Source organism: Oenanthe melanoleuca, chromosome Z, assembly GCF_029582105.1.
Source record: "Oenanthe melanoleuca isolate GR-GAL-2019-014 chromosome Z, OMel1.0, whole genome shotgun sequence".
NCBI classification, from domain to species: Eukaryota; Metazoa; Chordata; class Aves; order Passeriformes; family Muscicapidae; genus Oenanthe; species Oenanthe melanoleuca.
This window is the reverse complement of record NC_079362.1, coordinates 11,364,505-11,386,970: the sequence shown is the minus strand read 5'-3', so window position 1 is coordinate 11,386,970 and position 22,466 is coordinate 11,364,505. Positions and strand designations below refer to the sequence as shown.

The 22,466-nt window shown below is 37.1% G+C and overlaps 1 protein-coding gene across 2 annotated transcripts in view; it reads right to left on the bottom strand.

Annotated features, from left to right (window-relative positions):
* CEMIP2 (cell migration inducing hyaluronidase 2) overlaps positions 1-22,466 on the bottom strand; it is a 49,626-nt gene that overhangs the window by 3,295 nt on the left and 23,865 nt on the right. For both annotated transcript variants that reach the window (XM_056513624.1, XM_056513623.1), the window contains exons 7-22: positions 20,478-20,647; positions 17,746-17,955; positions 17,138-17,343; positions 16,483-16,552; positions 13,755-13,883; positions 12,024-12,112; positions 10,118-10,249; positions 9,670-9,705; positions 8,826-8,981; positions 6,087-6,264; positions 5,412-5,627; positions 4,526-4,737; positions 3,803-3,988; positions 2,477-2,696; positions 1,834-1,932; positions 574-722 (exon numbers count right to left, since the gene is read on the bottom strand). In XM_056513624.1, the coding sequence (XP_056369599.1) occupies positions 574-722; positions 1,834-1,932; positions 2,477-2,696; positions 3,803-3,988; positions 4,526-4,737; positions 5,412-5,627; positions 6,087-6,264; positions 8,826-8,981; positions 9,670-9,705; positions 10,118-10,249; positions 12,024-12,112; positions 13,755-13,883; positions 16,483-16,552; positions 17,138-17,343; positions 17,746-17,955; positions 20,478-20,647 (2,458 nt within the window). The remainder of the gene's footprint in view (positions 1-573; positions 723-1,833; positions 1,933-2,476; positions 2,697-3,802; positions 3,989-4,525; positions 4,738-5,411; positions 5,628-6,086; positions 6,265-8,825; positions 8,982-9,669; positions 9,706-10,117; positions 10,250-12,023; positions 12,113-13,754; positions 13,884-16,482; positions 16,553-17,137; positions 17,344-17,745; positions 17,956-20,477; positions 20,648-22,466) is intronic.

Here is a 22,466-nt window from a genome sequence, read left to right as displayed (position 1 = left end):
GGAAATAGTCAATCCTTTCCAAAAGCAGTACTTAGAATTTCTCGATTTTAAATTTAAAATTTAAACTTTAAATTTAACTTCAAAATCAATGGAAAGTGTTGTTTAAACACAGTTTACTATTTTGTATCAAGTTTAGATATTGATCCAAAATTGGAAAATTAAAACGCTGATAATTTTCTGACACTCTTTATCTTTATTGATAAAGAATTTTCTCTCTACATGGAGAGAACAGTACGATATCTTTCACAGTCTTTGCTACTGTCCTTATTAAACAAAAAGATATTCTTGTTTTAAGCAGTGTTATTACATGTTTTGTTAAAGAAAATTATTTTTGACAAAAAAGGCAACACCAGAAAAATTTTAAGAGTTCAAAATCTGCTTAGTTTCCTTAAATAAGGCTACACTGTCCAGTAAATTGCTCCTAAGTTTCTCCTTTTCCCTGAACTTAGACATATGTTTCGCTCACTTTCAGTGCTTGTGTGTCATTATCTATTCATTATTATTTAAATCCTTGTCAGAGAGCAGAGCTACAGCTTTCAGGACATATTGGAAATTAATGGTCATTGCACATACCTTTGTGGAATTTCAGATTTTAAATATCCATCTATATGCCTAATGTTTACTCCAGAAAATAATTTATTTCCCAACACTGTGCCAGTACAGGCATCTACTACAACAAGAAGTATTCCATTATTCTTGAAGGAAAACATGGTGCCATTGACCTGAATGGGAAGAAAAAGAAAGAGAAAAGGAAATTAATCTGAATCAAGCAGCAATTCTACCGCACTCAGTGTTAATCTTATTCTAGTTTAGACACAGTAACTTCCTCACAAATACTTGTCTGTAGCATCTCTTCAGTTTCCTCTTTGAAAAGACACTGCTAATGAGACTTCTGAAATTGCACAGGAGTCTTCAGCCTGTAGATTCTATAGGAATATTGCACATTCCAGGTGACTACCTGCCTCAGTCATTGCTCCTCCTTTATGAAGCTGAAATTCAGACACTGAACCCCCCGAACTTCTTGAAGTAATACAGTTAACTGATCCCTGCAGCAGGCTAGTTCCAGCCCAGTTTCTCCCTACTGGGTGCTCTTACTGCTTTGGATACGGCACACACATTCCCGGAGAAGTTCACAGCTGCAAAGGTTAAGCTGCTTTGTGCCATTTGCCTACCTGGATAACTGAAGGTTCAGCCAGGCCAACAATGACAGTGCAGACTGTAAGGGACATGCAGACTAAGCTCTGCAGTGGGAGGGTGTCTGCAAATGGTATTTCATCACATACAAGCCTACTTTAGCATCTGAATGGAAAAGTCAAACTAAACTACTTTTTATACAGTATCACATCACTTGGCTTATTTGAGCCACATCAGAACAAATACAAAAAATCTACTGATTCTTCAGCAACTGCCATTTGGAGGACTTTAGAAAAGCTTAATAGCTTCTGTGATCCATCCCACTAACTTGCTAATCTGCTTGCACTAGGACAATTTCAACAAAATGGATTTAACTAATGAATTGTTAGGTTATATGTTCTGTTTATTTCCAAAACCAGCCATAAATGTATACCCACACAGATTGAAACATGAAGCTGAACATTTCAAACTTGAATGGGAACGTTTTTCTCTTCAGCAAGTAGGTTTCAAATATAAAATGGAGCTTTGAAGCCTCATTTCCTAATTTTTAAACATAAACTTTTAGACTTTTTTTTTTAACAATGAACAAGTCTTTTCATCCAAGTGAAGAAAACTGAGGTCTGCATTATGCAGAGGTGTACAATTGTTATAATATAAACTGTAGTGATATTTAAGAAGAAAACCATGCAGAATACTTACATATATAAATGCTTGCTGACTTCTGCTTGACTCTCTTTCATCAGATGAATTAATCTGCACAAGGAGGTAGTTTTTGTGAGGGTCACTGGTGAATACCATCTGGATATCAAACAAAACATTTAAGTACACATATTAATATTTCTTCAACACTTTATCATGCCAGTTTACAATAGATGATCCACGCTCCCAAGCAAATGTACCCATTTGGCACTATTTATGGTACTAGTAACCCTAATATATATAATGATACATAGTGTAATCTATTTTCTCTTAATGTCAATATTTTTCTCAGCTGATACAATTTCAAGTTCACGATAATAAGCAAAGATCCAAACAGAGAGAAGGTTTGTCATACAGATATCTGTAGCACAGACAATACTGCAGTGCAAGACATCAATCCACCTACGTCCCTCTTCTGTGGCACTTGGAGCAAGAGCTGAACAAAAGAAGAAAAAAAACCCTGAAATAATGTGCTACAGAACCGACTCCAAACCTTAAAGGAGTCCGAGAAGATTAACAAGCTGACCACTGAAATTTGATAAGCGCAGTAGTCTCTGCTGAAAGACTGAAATTTGGAGTTAAATTGAGTAGACAACATCACCAATTCTACAGTGCATGAAAATTTTTGCTTATTTTATTTTACCTGAGTTGTGCCACATTTTGTACATGGTACAGTAGTTTTTTCTGGCATCTGCTTTATGACGGTTGGTACTTGGTAGTACTTTGGGTAAGCTTTTGCCATGCAATTACTTATCCCTTTTGATGAATCTTTGGTCACAATCTTGATCCTTTCACATCCCTGAGATGAGCAATAACTGTGACCATCCCTATTATATTTGGCTTGAAGAAATAAAAACAGTAATCTACACAAAAAGAGGAAAAATAACAAATTAACTGGTGAAATATAGGTATTTATATTCAATCTTAACAGCTGTATTTCATGATTTTCAGAAGTAGACAAACCACAGTATTCACTTCTGCACCACTATCCAAAGCTTACAAAGTATTTACAGTTCACTAGAGCTAGGAAATCTCTAACAACTTATCTAAAACTTCCCATAATTAAAGGAGACATCAATATAAATGCAGCTGTTTTGCAGAGAAGAGCCAGTCCTCAGATCTGTGGCTTGAGGGAAAAAAAACCAAATTGCAGGACATGAATTTCTTCCTTGGTCATAGATCTTTGCCAAAATATTCAGTTTCACCCACCAGCACTAAAAAATATAGTGCTACTTCAAATACCTGGAAATGCAATTTAGGCTGTAGTGGTCAATCATGTTCACAGAAGACTGGTAGCTCTTCTATTACATTTTAAGCTGTTACCAGAGCAGCTCTTACACAAAGCACCATAAATGTCTGCTCAAAAACTACATTCATTTGTGTATTTATTACAGACACATACAGTAGCAGGTAATAGAACAAAATAAATAAGAGAACAAATTATAAATTCAGAATCAACGTTTGCGAAACTCACAATTGAAGTACACAGGACTTAATTTATTGAAAGCTGACCACATCTAAAACCTCTCAGAAGGATCTTAGGATCTTACTTCTCTGTGAGAAGTACCTTTCAAAGACAGACTAGGACTTTTAGGTTCTTTTGAGACAGGTGAAAACAGATTAGGATTTTCAAAAATATAATTTTTAAATGTTGGAAAGAAAGCTTCTTGGAAATTTCCAGAATTTTCAGCTTAACAGAAAAACAGATATATTTACTGAAGACTAGGAAATTAAATCCTAAAAGGCACTACTCTGCAGCACACCAGATACTATATTTTCTGCAGACATGGGGTAACCATGGTTATAAGAGACATATAAGCATTCTTCCAAAGGGTATTGGGATCCTTCTCAATAGCTTTCTTTTTTTTCTTCTTATTCAGGTGTCTCAATCAGTTGCTTTTAACACTATCAAACTGGACATTTCAGAGTCAAACAACATCTTCTAGTAGAGTCAAATGACAAGAGTTACCCAGTACTGTTGTCAAAGTAAAACCTCTTGTCTGATCGATTCTTTTCAAGCTCCATCATTGAAGATACGGGCAGGTAGCGCTCCACCTTGCTTGACAGAGCAGATGACCGCCTTTGGAAGGTTTCCAGTACTATTAGAAAATCAGTCTTTGGTTGGTAACAAAGACCAACACGAATCCAGTCATTCCTAAAACCAAAATAAAATGGATGAGTACTTGTAGGAACAGTTTAGGTGACAATAGAGAGCAAACAGATCACTCAGAAAAAAACCCATAAAAACAGGAACACAAAAAAAACTCCTAAGCCCTAAAACAGATGGTCAAATCTTCACAGTCTTTCATTAAACATTTTAGTAATTCTGATTGTCTAGGATATATTTTATTATATACTTCAGAAATGTTTAATAAGTTTATCTGCCAATAAAATCAAGTATGATTCAATTGGCAGTATCAACTGCAATTCTCCTTGGTTACTCTATTGGTACATATCCTTCTCCAACAGTTTTTCCTTAAAGACACTGTACTGAACAAGTGTTTTACTTAAGGTGCAAGTCTGTTCTTTAATCCCTTACTTTTCATACTTTAGCATTTATAATTATGGAACAAAAAAAAGGCCAAACTCATGCTCTGGTCTTCCAGATGGCTGCAAACTCATGCACAGTAATTTTGCAGGACATAACTTCAGTATCACCTTATTGATCAAAGCCACGAAAAAGTAAACGTACTTGTTGAAGTTAATGAGATACAGATAGGTGACATTTGGAGCTTTTCCATTCCAATGTATTGTATAGCCCTTTTGAAGCATCACCACTGGCTGGTATTGCTGAAAGGCAGCTGCTCTCTGATTAATACCCCGAAGAACCATGGGATAGGCTGGATACTCATCTCGGACAATAGTCATGGAAAGATTCTGTCCATTCCAGGTTTGGACATAAACCTATATGATATTTAAGAAAATGAAAATAGGACGATTTGGTCTCTTTACAAAAGAAAATGAAATAATGAAGCACAATCAGCACATTACTAACCAAAATGCTGCAATATGATGTTCTTAGTTATGCAATACACAAATCTCTCCTGAAAAAAAGTCCCATTTTAAAAACTATTACAGATTTTCCCTGTTTTACAGCTAAAAAAGTGTATGGAGGAGAAAAAAGAATCCAGCTGTAACACCTGGCCATAGAGAGCAGAAACAAGAATGGAAATCAAACCTGTAAGACTTGTATTCAGAAGGCAGTATTTAACATCTCCAGAAAACAAACCAACAAAATAACCCTGAAAATCCACTCTGTGAAAAAGAGCAGATAGAAATTGTGTGGAAAAAGACACCTTCAATACAAAAATGTTTTAGAAGATACAGTTGCAACACAGAACTCGTGGAAAACACATTCAGTTTCATCTTGCAGCATCTGATACTGTACCCTCAGACTGCTGAGAGAAAGCATGATATATACACAGCTGGTTGAAGAGTGTGATATGAATAAAATTATTTTTTTTAAATCAAAAAGTTTTGAAATCGTAAGACAGGTAATTTTTATTTCTTATGCTACTTGACTCCACAGGTAGTTCATATTACAGATTTGCCCCAAACAGAAAGCCAAAAGTACTAGCCTGTGCATAGTCCCCACTGCAAACCACTCCACTCCATTCTGTGATGTTAATGCATTTGGGGTGTTGAATCAAGTAATTATCCATTCGGCCCACATAGGTATCCCTGTAGTCAGTCACTGAACCATCCAAATCATGAAATATTGAGTTCTTGTCACCATCCAGATCTCCTTCTTCAAACCAGGGGCCAGGCTTTCCAAAGAAGGCTTTCAAAGAAACCTGACAATGACAATAAAAGTTTTTGCTTTTCCTGTGGTGAAACACAGTGCACACGCGCAGAAACACGGGAATTTGACAAAGCTGATTAAAAACTTTACAGCAAGGACAGCAGAATCTTGCAAAGCAGACATGCTGGGTTTTAACAATAGGCCCAGGCCAGCATATCCTTCTGAGCATTAATATTACCTGTAAAAAAATTTGTTACTAAGGATATACCAAACCTTACAAAATCTTACTAAAATTTCTTTTCAGCTTTACCACAAGCCATTTAGTGTAACATATCCTACTTCTGTGCTGGTATTGGTTTTTTTTGCTCAGGAGACAAAGGATATGCTCTGTGTGACCTCCAGCCAGGAGATAAACTCAGAAGTTGATGATCTACAGCTCTTGTCTGCATATGTTAAATACAAGAAAATAAAACCATTTACAAGACTTAAGGAAAACTTGTAATAAACTTACATTTGGACCAAACTTCACAAGAGAAATGTTATTTTTTGGAGTCATCTGCCATGGATTTTTCATCAAAAATCCAACTGCACTGGTAAATCTGTCTGGAGTCGGCACAAAGTTTTTAAATGTGCACTTGGTAAGGTGAATAGGTCCATCATAAATCTGAAAGCCTCTGATTGGAAATGTCCTGTTGATGCAAGCAAATATTCATACCATCCTGTAATGAAACTCATACACTTGAATCTGTGTCAAATACATTTCCTCTCAGAGAAATCAATAAAGCAATAATTAGAGAATGACTTACAAGACAGATTTTAGTAAAGGAAATATGGTTTCTGTGCTTTTTCTAATGAGTCAAAAAATCCCCTACTCCTAAATTTTCCTGTTAGCAGAGTTATCACTGTCCGTTTGCAAATGTGCCCCTTTTTCAATATGAGGAATCCAGCAGAAAACTAATACCACCTGCTCTTTGACTGATCATGGCAATTGGAAGTGACTGAAACTAAGGAAAGCAAATGTTACTTCTATCTTGAGGAAGGAACACCCAGAGAATGGCAGGCTGGTAAGACTTAGCTTGACCCCCAGGAAAATGATGGAGCAGCTAATGCTAGAAACCATTTCCAGGTGCTTGAAGGACTGGAAAGTCCTCAGGAATAATCAGCATGAATTCACAAAGAGAAGCTGATAAACTTCTGTGATGAAATGACTGGCCTGGTAGAGCAGTGGTAGAGCAGTAGACACAGTCTACCAAAATTGTGGGAAGATTTTCAACACTGTGTCCCATAAGATCCTCATGAACTATGGGCAGGATGAGAGGTGGACCCATAAAGTGATGGCACAAGGTCTACTTGTGATGTACCCCAAGGGTCAATACTGAGTCCAGTCTTGTTCATTATCTTCATTAGTGATCTGGATGATTAGTCCAAGTATAGTCTATGGACCAAGTTTGCAGGGAGCACAACACAGAAGTAAGCAGCTGATGCAGCAGAGGGTTGTACCACCACCCAGACAGACCCTGACAGGCTGGAGAAATGGGTGGATGGGAACCTCAGGAAGTTTAACATGGGGAAGTGTAGGGTCTTGCAGATCTGCAGCAACAACCCTTTGTGCCAGTGGAAAGGATTTACAGGTCCTAGAGGAAGCCAAATTAACCATAAATCAAACAACGCGTCCTTGACACAAAGAAGCAAAAGCTATCCATGGCTGCACTGTGGAAAGTGTTACCAGCATCACTTTCCTTTTTTTCAGCACTGGTGAAGCAACACAGAGTGCTTGTCCCCAGCACAAGGCAGATACAGAGATACTGGAAAGTGCAGCAAAGAGCCACAAAGATGTGGAGCATCTCTCATGGGAAGAAACACTGGGAGACATGCTCAGCCTGGAACAGAAAAGGCTCAGGCAGGAATCTTAATATATATCTGAAGGGAGGGTGCAGAGAACATGGAGCCAGGCTATTCCCAGAGACAAGACCAGGAGCAATGCGCACAAAATGAAAAATAGGAGGTCCCTGCTAAACAACAGGAGAAACTTTTTCACTGGGAGTGACTTAGTACTGGCACAGGCTGCCCAGGAAAGCTGCAGAGAATCCCCCCTTGGAAATACAGTAAAGAGACCTGAATGCTATCCTGGAACATGAGCCCTAGGTTACAGTTCTTGAGCAGAGGAGTTGGACAAGATGACCTCCAGAGGTCCTTTCCAGCCTCAGTTGCTATGTGTTTGCACTCAACAAGACTGAATACCTCATATCACCACCACATTAACTTCTCCCCCTTAAATGGCTTAACAGCAAAAATCTAGGGTGGCTGGGGTCCACTTTACCCTTTGTCCCGCTTGGCCAAGGATGTGTGGGGACAGAACCTGGAGCCATGTGGACATAGCCAAGACACTGTGCTACTTGATACCATCTTACATCATGGCTGAAGGTGGGGGAAAGGGACTCTCTCTTACTTCCTAAAGGGACAGCATTCCTTTTTCTGGGGAAGTAACACTGGGCAAACACTGGTTCTGACCAGAGGGTCTGTCCACCAGGAGAGCACTTTGGGGTGCTGATGGTCTCTTGGCCATCTTGTTCTTTGTCTTGTTGGGCCAACCAGCGCCAGGTTGAGTGGTGAGCACTTTTTTTGTATATAAATCACCTTTTTTTGTATATTTTTTTTCTTAATATTGTTGCTATTACTGTTAATATTCTTAATCTCATTGTTTCCAGTTCACTGTCTCAGCTCAAGATCCCTGTCTTTTCTCACCTGAGGAAGTGGGGAAAGGGGAGTGGCTACATGGGGCTCAATTTCCAGCTGAGCCTAAACCAAAACAGTCTTCTTTCTTACTCAGTGGCAAAGGTAGGACTTGGCACTATGTTAAACAACCATCAGTGCAATTCAAAGAGAAAAGGATCATGGTCACAGATTGCAATTTGTCACAAATTGTCACAGACAGACTGCAGTCTCCAGTCCCAAACTGACCTTTGAAATTCTTTCACCTAAAAGCTCTCTTTTAGACCCAAATACTTTTTAAGTCTAAGGTTTAATTTAAGTAGGGTAACTTAAATTGCTACAGCATAGTAACCCATGGAAGCATCAGATGAACCTGCTTCAGCAAAAAGGTGAGAGTGACACAGCTGCACACATAGGATTAAAAAGAGTGCATCACTTTCAGTGGAGTCTTAATCTCAGACAGCTCAATTAAGAAGGGTCTTTACATCTGATACAGAGAATTTTTCTTGTATTGCTACTTTGTTCATTACATACTTACCGATTTCTAGGCAGAGTGCGCGTCTTGTTGTCTATTCCTCCAGTTCCCACATACTTATTTTGTCCACCTTGAAACCCATAATTCTTGCTCTCACCTATGAACAAGGACTCTGATACTTCCTGGCTGGCACCTTCATCATTTGGGAAGCTCCCATCACTATCAAAGCATATCAGAGATAAGTCTTTAGCCAAGACTCTCCAGCATATGATTACACCAAGGCACAGCATACTTTTACTTCTTTCACAGTCCTCCTCAAGTATAGACTTCATGTACCATATAGAAAACAACAGATTTAATCATTAACTTTAACAGAGGCTAGCTCACTGAAATGTTCAGCAGAGCTAAACACTAAAATTTCTAACTCCCTTTGTAGTGCAGCACCTTTTTATTTACAGGCCACTTTTCCAACCAACCCTAGAACCAGCTTGTCATAATCTAAATAGCAGTAATTTCAGCTCACTACCTAAGTTACTTGATATTTTTCATTAGAAAGAGACTACCCCTGCTAAATGCCCACCTCTTTCTTTTCTATTACTCACTTTCAGCTGTTCAGGAGGAAAATAAAATACTGCCTAAGGAATCATACACATATTTGAATAAATATAACCTTGCTGGTAAAGAGGCAGCAAACTGTGATGTAAACCAAGCACAAGCTGAACTAAAGTGGAAACTTTGGCATGGTGCCAGTTTACAGCCTTTATAACATTATCTGCATGACTGGAAATACAACCAGGCCCCTAACCAAAACTGTAGCCTTATGAAAGCATACCTATTAATTTTAATAGATGCATGTAGATTTTCTAAGCTTCTATGCAAGGAAATATGGGAATAACAAAGTACTCACCTAGCAAATGTCAAACCTATTCCATTGTCTGCAAACCTACAAGAAAGTCCAAAACATCAGTTGTTTTTTTTCTGAATTATCCTACAATTGGCTAATGTAAGAGCATATCCTGCTATGTACTGAAAAGATCTTGAATTTTTCTATTAATGGTTAACTTTTTTATTAACAGTTAACTTTTCTAAAAGCATTGTTGCCTCTAACTGTCTCTAACAACTCTTAGGCTTCTTCTTACTACAGTTTCTTTTTGCTCTTTAATGCAGGTTCTCATCTAATGACATATAAACTTGCATATTTGAAGTTGTGGGATGGCATGAAAGCTGGTCATACTGAGAAGCTCCTAAAGTTAACTATCACTACTCTCCTATACCATGTTGTAATGCACTTTCATAAACAAAGCTTCAGGGAAAGCTTCTTAACAGCGTGCACCTGTTTGCCTCCAAACACCTACCCAGAGTTCTGAATGAGGATATCCCCTCCCCTGACCCAGGCTCCATGATCATTGTTTTTGAAAGAGATTAATCTGTCAATCAGGGCAGCAACTCGGGGCTTTTCAGGGTCTGCATCTTGATGAGGTCGAAACCTGGGAGAGATAAAAAGTACAGTACAAGAAAACTTTTTATTTTACATGTGCCATGCTGCACTGAGTAAACCTGAAAGATAAACACTCATCTGATGGCAAATTCCACACTGCTTCATGTTTGAAATGAAAGAAGCTAAAAGCAGGTACAACTCTGGCTCTCTAGTACTAGCAAAGCATCCTTGGGGTATAGTGAAGCAGGAATATGAAACACCTTTTTTCCACTAAGTCTCACAGGCTCTTGCTCAGTCTAAGTTTTTTTAGCTGCCTTTAGCATCACTTTATCCCATTTTTCTTTCTGCCCTCCTCACTTGTAGTGAAGCACTAATGTGAAAGTTTGATGAAGGGAATTATAAGTTCCTTGGAAGGACACACAGGGCTGACATTAGTTATGCAAGAACAGTGTAGAGATTTGTCTAACTGGTCCTTCAGATATTTCAAACTCTTCTGACATACAGCAGTGCTGCTTCTTTGGGCATGCCTGAGATTTTTTTATTGCACTGCTACCAAGATGGTCTTGTACAGTAAATTATGACTGGAATCCAGTTTTAATAGTAGGAAAAAACAGTCTGGTTAGGAACTTTGACATTTTCACTTGATTACCCCAGGACTCCAGACAAGAAGTAATACATTTTAAAAAACTGCCAACACATATTTTGAATGTGCAAAGATACCCATGTCTGTTACCTCAATCACATAAGACTCTTTTGTTCAGATTTGGATCTGCACCCTCCCCTTCCAAGGGAGAAAGGGGAAGATAGGTATATGTTTGATACTCTCAGTCTTCTCAATTAACATTTAAATCCCTCCAGTTCAGTTCCATGTGTAATGATTAAGGACCTCACATAGTTATGCAGTGCCTCAGTCCTCATTTCTTTTTTTTTTCCTGCTGTGAAACATGACCCCAGTTCATACACTGAGTTTCCTGCATCCTCAGAACTTAGAGGCTCTCAGAGGGCATCTTGCCCCTCTCAAGTTCCTCCTGATTACCTGTTAAGACTGAGGTAAACCACAAGGGTTATATGGGAGCAGCAGTCACTTAATTGTCCTTGTCTTAAACACAGGTTAATTGACAATAATCTATGAACTGCATTTTCAGTTAATATTTAGTTAACACAAAAATACTGACAATATTGGACAATATCCAATATTCATTTAACCACTATCCCAGGCTATTTTATTTGCAGCTCAGAACAAGACTAACCAGACACACTATAACCTGGAACTTTCTTAGACTTATCATTACTTTCTCTCACTTTGTAAACTGAAGAAAATGTGGCTGATTGCACCACCTCTGCAAAGAGCCTTCAGTAGAACTGTACAACTGAGCTATGACTTCCAAGTCTAGAAGGAACAGCAGAAACATTCGCAGTAGGAAAGGTAAATGGATGCACTACTGAAGCCTTTTTCTAATAATTAGTTAAAACTCAGTTATAAATCAGAAGATCAGATTTTAAAGTAATATTTTCCTATTAGCAGCAATTCCAGAAAACATCTTAAGCATGAGAGTAGAGCATGTTTAGAACAATGTCTTCTAAGAGGATGGAAACTATCCTGAGCAAAAACTCACAAGAAATCCAGATCCTCTAAGAGACACCATCTCTCTCGTTCCCAAAACAGACAAATAAATGAGGGAAAAAGACATATATACAAACTTACAGTTTGGTTTTAATTTATAATATTTTTATTGTATTAAAAGGGTTTTTTCTTATGTAAATATAAGAGCAGTCTCAAAACTTTGCCGTTTTTCACTCACTTGAAAGTAAATATCCTTTACCTTGCATTGTTGTCCAAACAAAGATATTCTCTGGGATCATCAGCACTAGCATTAGTTGTTTTAACACCCTTATCAATGAACAAACCAGCCTGAAATAAGCAAGGAAAGAAAATTCATCCTATCCAAAATTAAAGACAGAGTAAAAATGAAATCTTAAAAATTTAAGCATTGCATTCCATACACATATTAGAAACTCTTAGATCTTTCAGTTTGGCTTCAATTGGCCTATTGTCTAGGGGAAAACTGGCTAATTAATATAATAAACCAGTCTGTGCTAAAATGAAATTAATTATCTGTGATTAAAAAAAGAGCAATGGAAAATGATCAAAGTTCATTTCAGATTTCTTTCACAACATTTATTTGAGGTTTTCCATTTATTACCAGATGCTGTTCTGAAAAATCTGGAAGCCAATCTTGTGGTGAGTTCAAATTATTTAAAAGAAGGGAAAGGGGAAAAGGAAATAAGGAAAAAGGAAAAAGGAAAAAAAGGAAAAATGAAAGGGAACAGGAAGGAAATCCAAAACCCACTGTGAAAAATCCTTTGGATTTCACTTTAAAACTAAACTACTTTTACCACTAAAGATTATTTTGGTCCAAGCAGCAATAAGCTTGAAATTCAATAATCCAGTATGAAATAAATTACTTGAGAAAATAAAAGAATGAGGAAGCATTTGTGCTCTTTTACCTGAATTACATACAAATACCTGTGACTACTTTCACCTCTGATCCAAGCTATGATTACAACTGTCATATACAAGCAAATTGTCAGATCTGCTACTGGAGTTCTCTTTCAGCATGGAATTTTGCACACAAATTGCTACCCTTGTCTAAAGATGATAACAGCTATACAGGTGAAACTCTTTTCTTCACAAGGCACTTTTGTATTCAGTATATTCTAATTCCAATCTGAACAAAATGCCCTACAGTCCCAAACACAACCTCCATCAAACATTACACCATTTCTTGGTACCCCAGGCAACCAACTGTCAGGCATGATGAGTTTCACTTGGCAAAAAAAGATTCAATAACGATTCCATGAGGTTTCACAGGTTAAACTGTGAGAATCTCCTGCAGCAACCAAACAGAAATAAGTCTTTATTTAGAGTTCGGTGGCTTTGTAAATTTCATTATACTTCTACATACATACAGCAGCTAGATTCCAAATGAAATACTTTAAGGACTTCAGGTGAAGTGGAAGTGGTTTTAAAGTCATACTAATAAAACACTCCTCAATGACTGTAGGCTAAGAACTCCATAAGAAAACTTGCAAATAAGTGAGCTCCTGAAGGCAACATTAAAACTTAATTTCTAGCCAGAGACTGCATCACCATGTACAAACACCTGAGACCCAGGAAAATAAGCTGCAGCAACTGCAGCAAGCTATCAGATGAATCACTGCTATAATAAACTTTGATTTTTCAAGGGTCAGCTTTCTTTGGAGTAGGAAACAAAGCTGTAAAGAGTAGCACCTGATATGCTACTTCTGAAAAAAATTATTTTATTAGAAGTATTAACTGATTTTATTTGTTTGTGCCTTACTAGGATCTGAAACAGTGAATACTCAAAATGCAACTAGAAAATATACCCATGCTGATTACACATTGTTCTACAGCACAGTTCAAACACATCACAAAATCTACCTCCTATCCAGCTTAAAATGTGAACAGTCAAGTTCTAATATAGAACACTGAGAAATAACTTTGCTTTTTTTAAAATAACATGCTACATTACCTTAAAATTAGAATGAACCCTGTTGTTATAGAAGATTCCTAGGGGTGTAAGCTCTGATTTGGTTTCAATGGCTAAACTATGAGAATCTCCTGTAGCAACCCTGTGGAACAAATACCATATTCCAGCATCCTGCAAATAATGAGAGAATAATATTACTTGTAAGTGATTCTGATACTATTATTGGTGCTGATATATATTTTAAAATAAAGTCTCCAAACAACAATTTAATCAGGGAAAAGTGGGATTTTGCAAATAAAGCTATATTCTAGTGTATAATATCAACTAAAATGTGTTTTGCTTCTCCGTGAAGCCATTCAACACCACATATTTAAGATGTTCTAAAATTTCACAGTAGGAATGTGTCCAAGTTAATGTACCTTCCGCATTTCAGTCATGATATCCCACAAACTAGATTTTTATTTACTAGTAGATAATACTATTCACAGTAAGATAATTAAAATCATTCCTCCTATCCTTACTGTTCCAGTCTGTTAAGGTTGGTACATCTCTGTTCCCATCACAATTTAAATGGAACAGCCAAAAACACCCTCAAGAGCTTTCAGAGGACAGGGAAAAAAGCACATCAAGCAATCTGGTCAGTTCAAGGCACTGTGCCAATAATATGCAGTAATAATTTCAGTATCTCTGCTCCTAAAGAAGTTGGATTTGTCTGCTAAATGAAACCCACAAAATTCCCTTTCAATTACATCTGGGTTTGCAACACGTGGCATCATGACATCTGCATTGCAGAGACCTACAGACATCAAAACCTTTACCTGACCATAGGCTGTATGCCCTTAAAAAATAATCACCCCACAGGCCACATTAAAGGATTAAATGCTGAAGAAAATATAGCTGAAGAAAAACTGAGTGCTCCAATTCATGAAAAATGGTCATCAACCTTTTTAAGAAACATGGATAAAGTGAATTCATCCTGGCTTAAAAGATTTAATGCATTTCACTCCAAGAATATATTAATTTTCCAATGAGTGCTGGAAATTCTACTTTACAGTAATGTTCCCATCCCAGTGTGTAATGATGACACACTGACATTTCTGGTGATTAACCATTACAAAGCAAATATGGATGTTCCATTAATAAAAATACCAAAATCTTACCTCACATATAATTAAGTACAGCTCTGTGCTTGGCAGACAAATTTTATCCAAAACACCCCCTGATGCTTGGAAAATAGACTTAGATAAATTTAAAAGCTTGTTAAGCATCTGCAAGCATTCAGAAATACTAAAAAGGCTGGGTTTTTTTTCCTCTTTTCTCTCATACACACCAAAACAAAAGAAACATCTACTGCTTATACAGCCTTACAACAAGCTTCATTGCACAACCAAGGACCTCGGAGAAGAATGGAATTATTTGGCTGTGAATTGCTCTAGCAAAAACTCCATAGTGCAGAGTCTGTATGAGAACATTTGAATTATTCTGTTTCTGAAACAATAAGCTGTGGTCCCTTTATACTGAGGTGTTTACATCCAGGCAAGGACACATATCAGAGTGGCTAAACTTTGTAACACAAATGCTTGCTCCAGTCAGGCAGATCCTGCTAACAAAAGGAAGTAACATCTACTGGGATGAGCTACACAGGCAGAAAAAGACCTGGCAGAACTTAAGCACCAGATCAAGGAAGCAAAAAAGTTGTTTAAATTAGTGTCTAAACTAGTTACATTGCATAAAGCAGGCAAAATGGAAAGACATTGTGTTGGACAGAAAAGAGCTGTTTTAATTTGGGAGATGAGTCCAGATCCCTCCTAGCTGTAGACAGTCAAGTAGAAAACAAACAAATAGAAGTAAACCCACTACAATGAAAGCAACAAGAATGAGACCACACAAAAAACAGAACGAAATTTTCCGATTTCTTTAATACTCCAGGTATTTCAACTCATGTAAGTATTCTAAGTCCTATTCTATTTATTAATAACAGTTGCCTGTTCATAAATACATGATTTAATTATATAAATGTTATCAGTAAAAGTACACAGGCTCATATTCTTCCAACACCGGAGCTTTTGCAACAACAATCAACAACCCTTCCTGTTTTGCATTCCCACTGATCTCTTCAGAATAATCCAATTTATAAAACCTTACATATCTCAGCCTCTCATCCAATACAGAATAGACTCCAGCTGTCTCCTCCACAGTATGTACAGACCTTTGTATCACAGGAAGATATGACAAGATATTTGCACTAATACAAGGTTCAGAACAAGCAAAAGCACATCAGCAGTCACTGGCTGGAAACAATTGACTAACCAGCAACAGATGAGAAGTGTTTTAACTGTTTTTTACACAATGAATGCTTTTTTGCAGTCATTTTTTGTTCCAGTGACTACAGCTCTTGCAGAGCTGTCACCAAACTCATGGCAATCTACAGAAAATGTAGAACACTCATTGTGAAATACAGCAATTCTGTGAAAATAAAGGGATTTCTGCATAGACACTACTACATTTCTACATTGACACTACTGTCAGGTCTATTAAACACAAAGAAGAGATCTCCTCTGTTGCAGCCACAACAAAGATTTTTGGCATCATTTAAATGCACACCTAGACACACCCTGCACTTTCAATGCCAATATGCTGCCAAACATAAAAATATATAAAAAAATATATAAAAAAAGAAAAATATATGTATATCTGGCACTGTAAATGTTACCGATTTTACAAATGCCAGTGAAATAAGCAGCTTGTCATGAATTACCTTAAGCCTTACCTGTGAGCCTGCTGCTGCATTATTTATAAGATGATTATTGGGATGAGAAATCCAGAATGTTGAAACGGCCCTGCAATATTATTCAGAAACAAGTTACTACAGAATACCTCTAGCTCCAGCAGAAGTATCTTCCCTTTTTAACATATACATCAGAAAAAGCTAAACTGATGAAGTAACTGCTTCACATTCAAAATACAAATCACAAAACCTTCCACATCTAGAAGTCAAAAATATCTTTTTTTTAATTTTTATTATTTGTTTGCACAGTATTGTATTTAATGTTGTGCAGATATTCCATGCAAAGATAAAATGTTTTAAGAAGCTTTCACAAGAAAGAAATAGTATTCATAAAAAATTGTGGTGACAGCTTGAGAATATGCATACATTTATGCAGTAGTGGAGATGTTCAACAGACTTTTAAGGTTCCAAGTATCGCAAGAAACAACAATATTCCTATAAACCATTTTTTATCTTCAATAGAAGACTAAATGTTTATTTTTATTGCTATTTTTAAAATACTAGTACTCTGTGAATTACATTCATTAAATTATAGATAAAAATGTTTTCCATCTGTGTTGTATGATAATCAAGAGATTATCAGGAGTTTAACTGCTACAGCTGGTTGGGTTTTACTTTTTCATCATAACATACTCACATGCAGTCTGTGGCTGGCACTGGGACATAACTTCCATACACCTTATCCCTAATCCCAGTACACATGCTGCTGTTTCTGTCTGTAGGTAAAAGAGTGCCTGGTTTTGTGACTAGCCCAAGGTTGTGGAACAAAGTATTCCTCTGCTCAATGCCATCTTCTATGAAGAAACAGTGACCTAGTGTGTCGTAGCCAATGGTATCCTTTATCTGTTGGAATACAAGTTCATTATGTCAGCAGTAATAGCACTTACTGAGATTTATTTGACAAATACCATCTAGTTTTACTCTCTTGGCACAGCTGCAGTGAAGTGTCAGTATCAGCAGCTCAGATGATTCAAGCACAGATTTATTCACCCCTTACAAACACACTGCTATGTCTGGAGAGCTCAGCTGCCTTACAGCTGTCTTACAGCAAGCTGCTGTAAAAATCTGAAAAAACCGAATTGTGAGAACTGTTAAATTACTGCTTGCAGTAATTTATTTATCCACTGAAATAAAAAAATCATTGCTAAGCATTGAATTTGCAGAAGAGATAGGATTATTTTGGCATCTAAATGTTTTTTATAATATTTATTCCAACATAATATGTTTTACTCTCCATGCACCTACCAGCAAACCATTAGTAGCATGAACAGTCACACATCTGGAAAAACAGTGATGAATGGAAAGACCTTCCAGATAGGTTTTAAAAGTATATCCTCCTTTTTCATCCACATCCCCACAAAGGTGAAAATGAACAGGGTAACTTCCAATCTGCTGCTGGCCCATTTGCTTCAGTTCCACATAGGAAAGGTGAACAGATGTAAAATTCTTCAAAATCTAAAAAAAAACCCAAAAAAACGAAGTCCAGAGTAAATAACCAATTATTTGCTTTTTAACCAATGGAAATTTTAAGTTAATATATCATCTACCCCAGATGTACAGAAGCTAGAATCTGTGCACAGTTGGCAGAGGCCAACACAATAAAAGTTAGAACAAACTTTACTGTCTTGGTCTACAAGATGCCTTACAAAACTGTATCCTTCATAAATAAGTTTAAAATTTGAATCTCCATGTGGCTACAACAGAGGAATTTTTACCAGACATATTGCCACTCTTTATTGCTAGGTCTTTATCAGGTGGCACATTAAATATTTTCACACGTACTGTCCAACCAAACAGAAGTCACCCACATCTGGGTGTCTGTAATGAAGCTGCACCACCATGGGTGCAGCCTTAGCTGAACAAAAAACCCAGAATAATGCAGTCTCAAAGGAACCCATTGAAAAACCTAGTCCAGTTGACAGCTTGGTGCTGGGTCAGCTTCATAAAACAGTAAACAACAAAACAGCTCAGCACATTGCTCAGAGAATCCTCCAGTCACAGAGACACTCATGGTGTTAATTGGTTCTACCCTTTCAGTTTCCCAGTACGATAGGATTATTTGCCGTCTTTAAGCCTGGTCCCACTGCCTCTTGTCCTACTACTATGCACCTCCAAGAACTGCTGTGGCCACTCTGAACCCTCACCAGCACCTGAAGACAGCAACAAGATCCCTCCTCTCAGCTCCCTGTCACTCATCATCACACACTGCCACACCACCTATCCTGCACACCCCAGTGCATCTACACTCTCATTGCAATGAGAATCCAAAACTGGACACTGCACTCCAGAGAGATGTCTTTACTAAGGAATATGTGAAATTATCCTCACAGTCACACAACTCCACAGTAAAGTTACTGTGTATGAATTAAAGTCATAATGGGGTTGTACCAGTAACACAGGAGAAAATGTTTTCTTCCACCTAACCTGCTATGAAAGCATAAACCAAATGCAACAGCTAAACTGCAATGACCTATCCTGAGTTAAAAACCAAACAAAGAAAATAAAAAAAACCAGAAACCAAACCAAACAAGCCCTACATCTTTTTTTTGGTAACTCAATTTCATTAACTTACCTGCACTGAGTATTTATCAAAAATACCAATTTTCATAGGGAAATAAGTAGAATTTTTTTCCTCCTGCTTTAATCGAACTCTTAGGGTTTGCATACCTAACATCTAGAGAGAGATGGCCAAAATCCAATCTTTTAGGCATCCCTAATCTCTAGCTCTTACTACTGAAAAGCACCAAAACTGCAAACTAATGCCTCTCCTCACTGCCACTGAGTCCCCTTTAGGCTACAGAGCTACTGTCCAGTAGGAAGTTCAGGATATTGAAAAGCTATTACATTTCTTATTGTCTAGGATCCCTCTGCTTGAGCATGTAAGATTAGCATAAGTCAAAAATACTTTCAGTGCTGAAGTCTAGGTTTGGCAACAGATACTCATTACTCAGTCTCCTGGGAACAATTTCACTTTGATGAGTCAAAATGTTTGTTTTCTCTTCTACCTTCCAGACAACTGAGGGTCTGCTTATTTACACTTTCGTGGCAATCAAGGTCACACTTAGCAAGACTCATCAAGATTCACAGCTTGTCATTATCTTCTTTCATTACATTATCTTGAACCCTTGACATCTTGAATACACCTACCTTCTTCCACAAAACAAAAGCTGCCATATATTAGGAAAGGGCTAATTTTCTTTCCCACTATTATGGCCACCACTATGAAACTAAAATCTGCATCCAAATAAATTAGAAAGATATTTAAGCTGTGATGACCACATAATGAGCACAAATATATTTGAAATTAAAATTTGAGGCCTCAAACTTCTCTAGCATCACTGAAGCACTGCCGCTCAAATCTTTAATCTAAAGATGTAAATGAACACAAGTTTAAATACTAGTTTCTGGAACACTCCTTCCTCTCAGCTTTGTTTATGTTCATAATACAAGAAATTTGAAGCAGTTTCCATTATATAACCTTAGTAGTTTCAGATTTTTAAGAAACTAAATACAAAACCCCATAGTACAAGTCAGTTTCTCCCCCCTCCATGCCTCTATAGTGATCAGGTTCAGATGTGAAATCTGAATTAGGATTCAATGTTCATCATCTGGGGAGATACAAAGGCAGTGAAAGGAAGGAAGACGGACACAAGGAAGATCTAGCTTTATTCTGTAATGTTACAGGATGCACATGCATGGATGTCATTCATTTAATCCCTGCCACACAATGCTACAATACCTGCTGGACGTTTCTAGAACAGCCTGTGCATTATATCCCTCCTTTCAATTCTGCAGACTAAGTCTTGAGGAGTTAAATCTAATCTCGTTAAAGCTGAGAACGAAGCCATTTCCACACAAAGTAACTAAATTAATTGATGATCTTTAAGTTTTCAAATCCCTTGAAGTTAAACATTGATCTTTTTGCCCTTAATATATGTCTTTACATGACAGAAAGTTAATTGGAGATTTTTTCAAACCTTGATATGTCCACCAAATGTATCATAATTGAAGAACTGACAGTCCTTTTCAAGATAGCAGGTATTTTCTGTCTCCCCCCGTATTAGGATGTTTCTTGTAAGAACTCCAACTTCTGCTCTCATGTCCACTCCATCAATTACTTCTCCTACATGAGGAAACTGAGGGTTTTCTGTCCAACAACAAGTTTTGAAGCACAAGAAAAAAATAAGAAAAAAGGTCACCACTGATTAAAACCAGAATCAACTTATATAAATAAGCAAGATAACTGCAGCAACAAAACCTATGCACTCCTCTTCCTTAACATGCTGGTTTCTCTTAGCTTTTCTTATGGTAGATGTATTTATCATTTTAATACGAAACCAATCCTCAAAAAATATCAACATTTTATTTGCAAGTGTGCCTTATAGTTTTGATCCAATAGTTTATGAACAGAAGAGGGGGAAAAAAAACAATGAAGAGCTTAAATTAATCCAAATGTATCAAATTTTTAGTGAAACACAGATGCAGACTTGTTACACAAGAAAAAAGATTCTGGCTGCTCAGTCTATTTCAAAAACAAATTAAGAACTGAAAGTGAAGTCTAAATACTGTTTGAAAATGCTGTATTGATCTCCTCCTAAAAGAAAAAACTACTTGCTTTCCTAACTAAATTTCCTCCTTCTTAGGTAGTTATTCTGAGGATATAAAAACTCAAAATTAGGGAAAAGAAGATAGTCTGGTTTTACACCCTTCTTCAAAAACCCAACCAATTTCTCATTGAAACTGAGAAAACTACCTGGTTCTGTAAACCTTAAAAAATGCATTTATGCATTTATTGATATCCTGAATTCAGACTATCACTATCCCTCCAAGCCTTAGAAAAAGTATATAAGCTTAAACTACCACAACATGAAGCAGAACTAAGAGCGATACCAACACTGTATCTGCTTCTGAGGATTTAAAAAGACAAGAGGTGTCTGTAAACGGGACTCTCTCCTCTCTCTAAAGGCTTGCCTATTGTTTTTCCCTGTATTTGACTAGCAACTCAAGAAATCAAGCGCAGAAAGATCAACAAGGCCCCTACAACACAATACTTTCTAGTTTTCCTACTACAGAAAGGTGAAACCAGCAAAAAACCTAGCAAAACAATGCAAGAAATAATTTCAAAAGATGGTATGTTCTTCAGCATGTCAAGTTTACTATTAAACAGAAAATTCCTTCTTTGTGGAACAAATATGCAGCATGACATGGGGACTTTTTAAAACTGTATACATTGCTATGACAAGGAAAACTATATCGAAGGTGGCAAAGAACCCCAATTGGGAAAGCTGATATTAAGTTCACCTCCTTTAATATGTCTTTAGTAGTTTAGCTAGGATTTACTTTAAAAAAAAAAAAAGGCCAAGATTTTGTATTTCATGCCACATTGTACATCTTGTGAAAATACGGGGCTTTTTAACCTTTAAAAGCAGCTGCTTTTTCATAGCACATGATTTCCAAGATGAAATACAGTTTACACACACACCATTCAGTGGCGACAAGAAACTTCTTAAACTTCATACTGCAGCCTTCCAGTTAAGTTTACTCTTTAAAACACCATGCCCAGTAAAACACACATGACACTCAAGAACAAAACTCAGGAAGTGTCATGTTCAGTAGCACTAAGTTAGCTCTACAGCTTCACTTAAACTGGTATTCTCTGACATATAATAAGGTATATAATAAGGTAAATATATATAAATATATATATATATATACACCTTATATAATAAGGTCAATGCGGATATGCTTTCTTCATGCTTGAGATTTCTCAATGCAGTAGTACACACGTGATCCATGCTAACAAATGTGTGAGAAGCAAATTTCACCACCAGAGGGACAGACAGACCTGTCCCTTAAGGAACAGGTGGGCAGGGAAATCTGAGGCTGTTGGCAGAAAACTTCTAAGAATGAAGAAGGAGAAAAGCAGTTTGAGGAAGAGGAAGTTGCACTGTGCAGAAATAAATGGG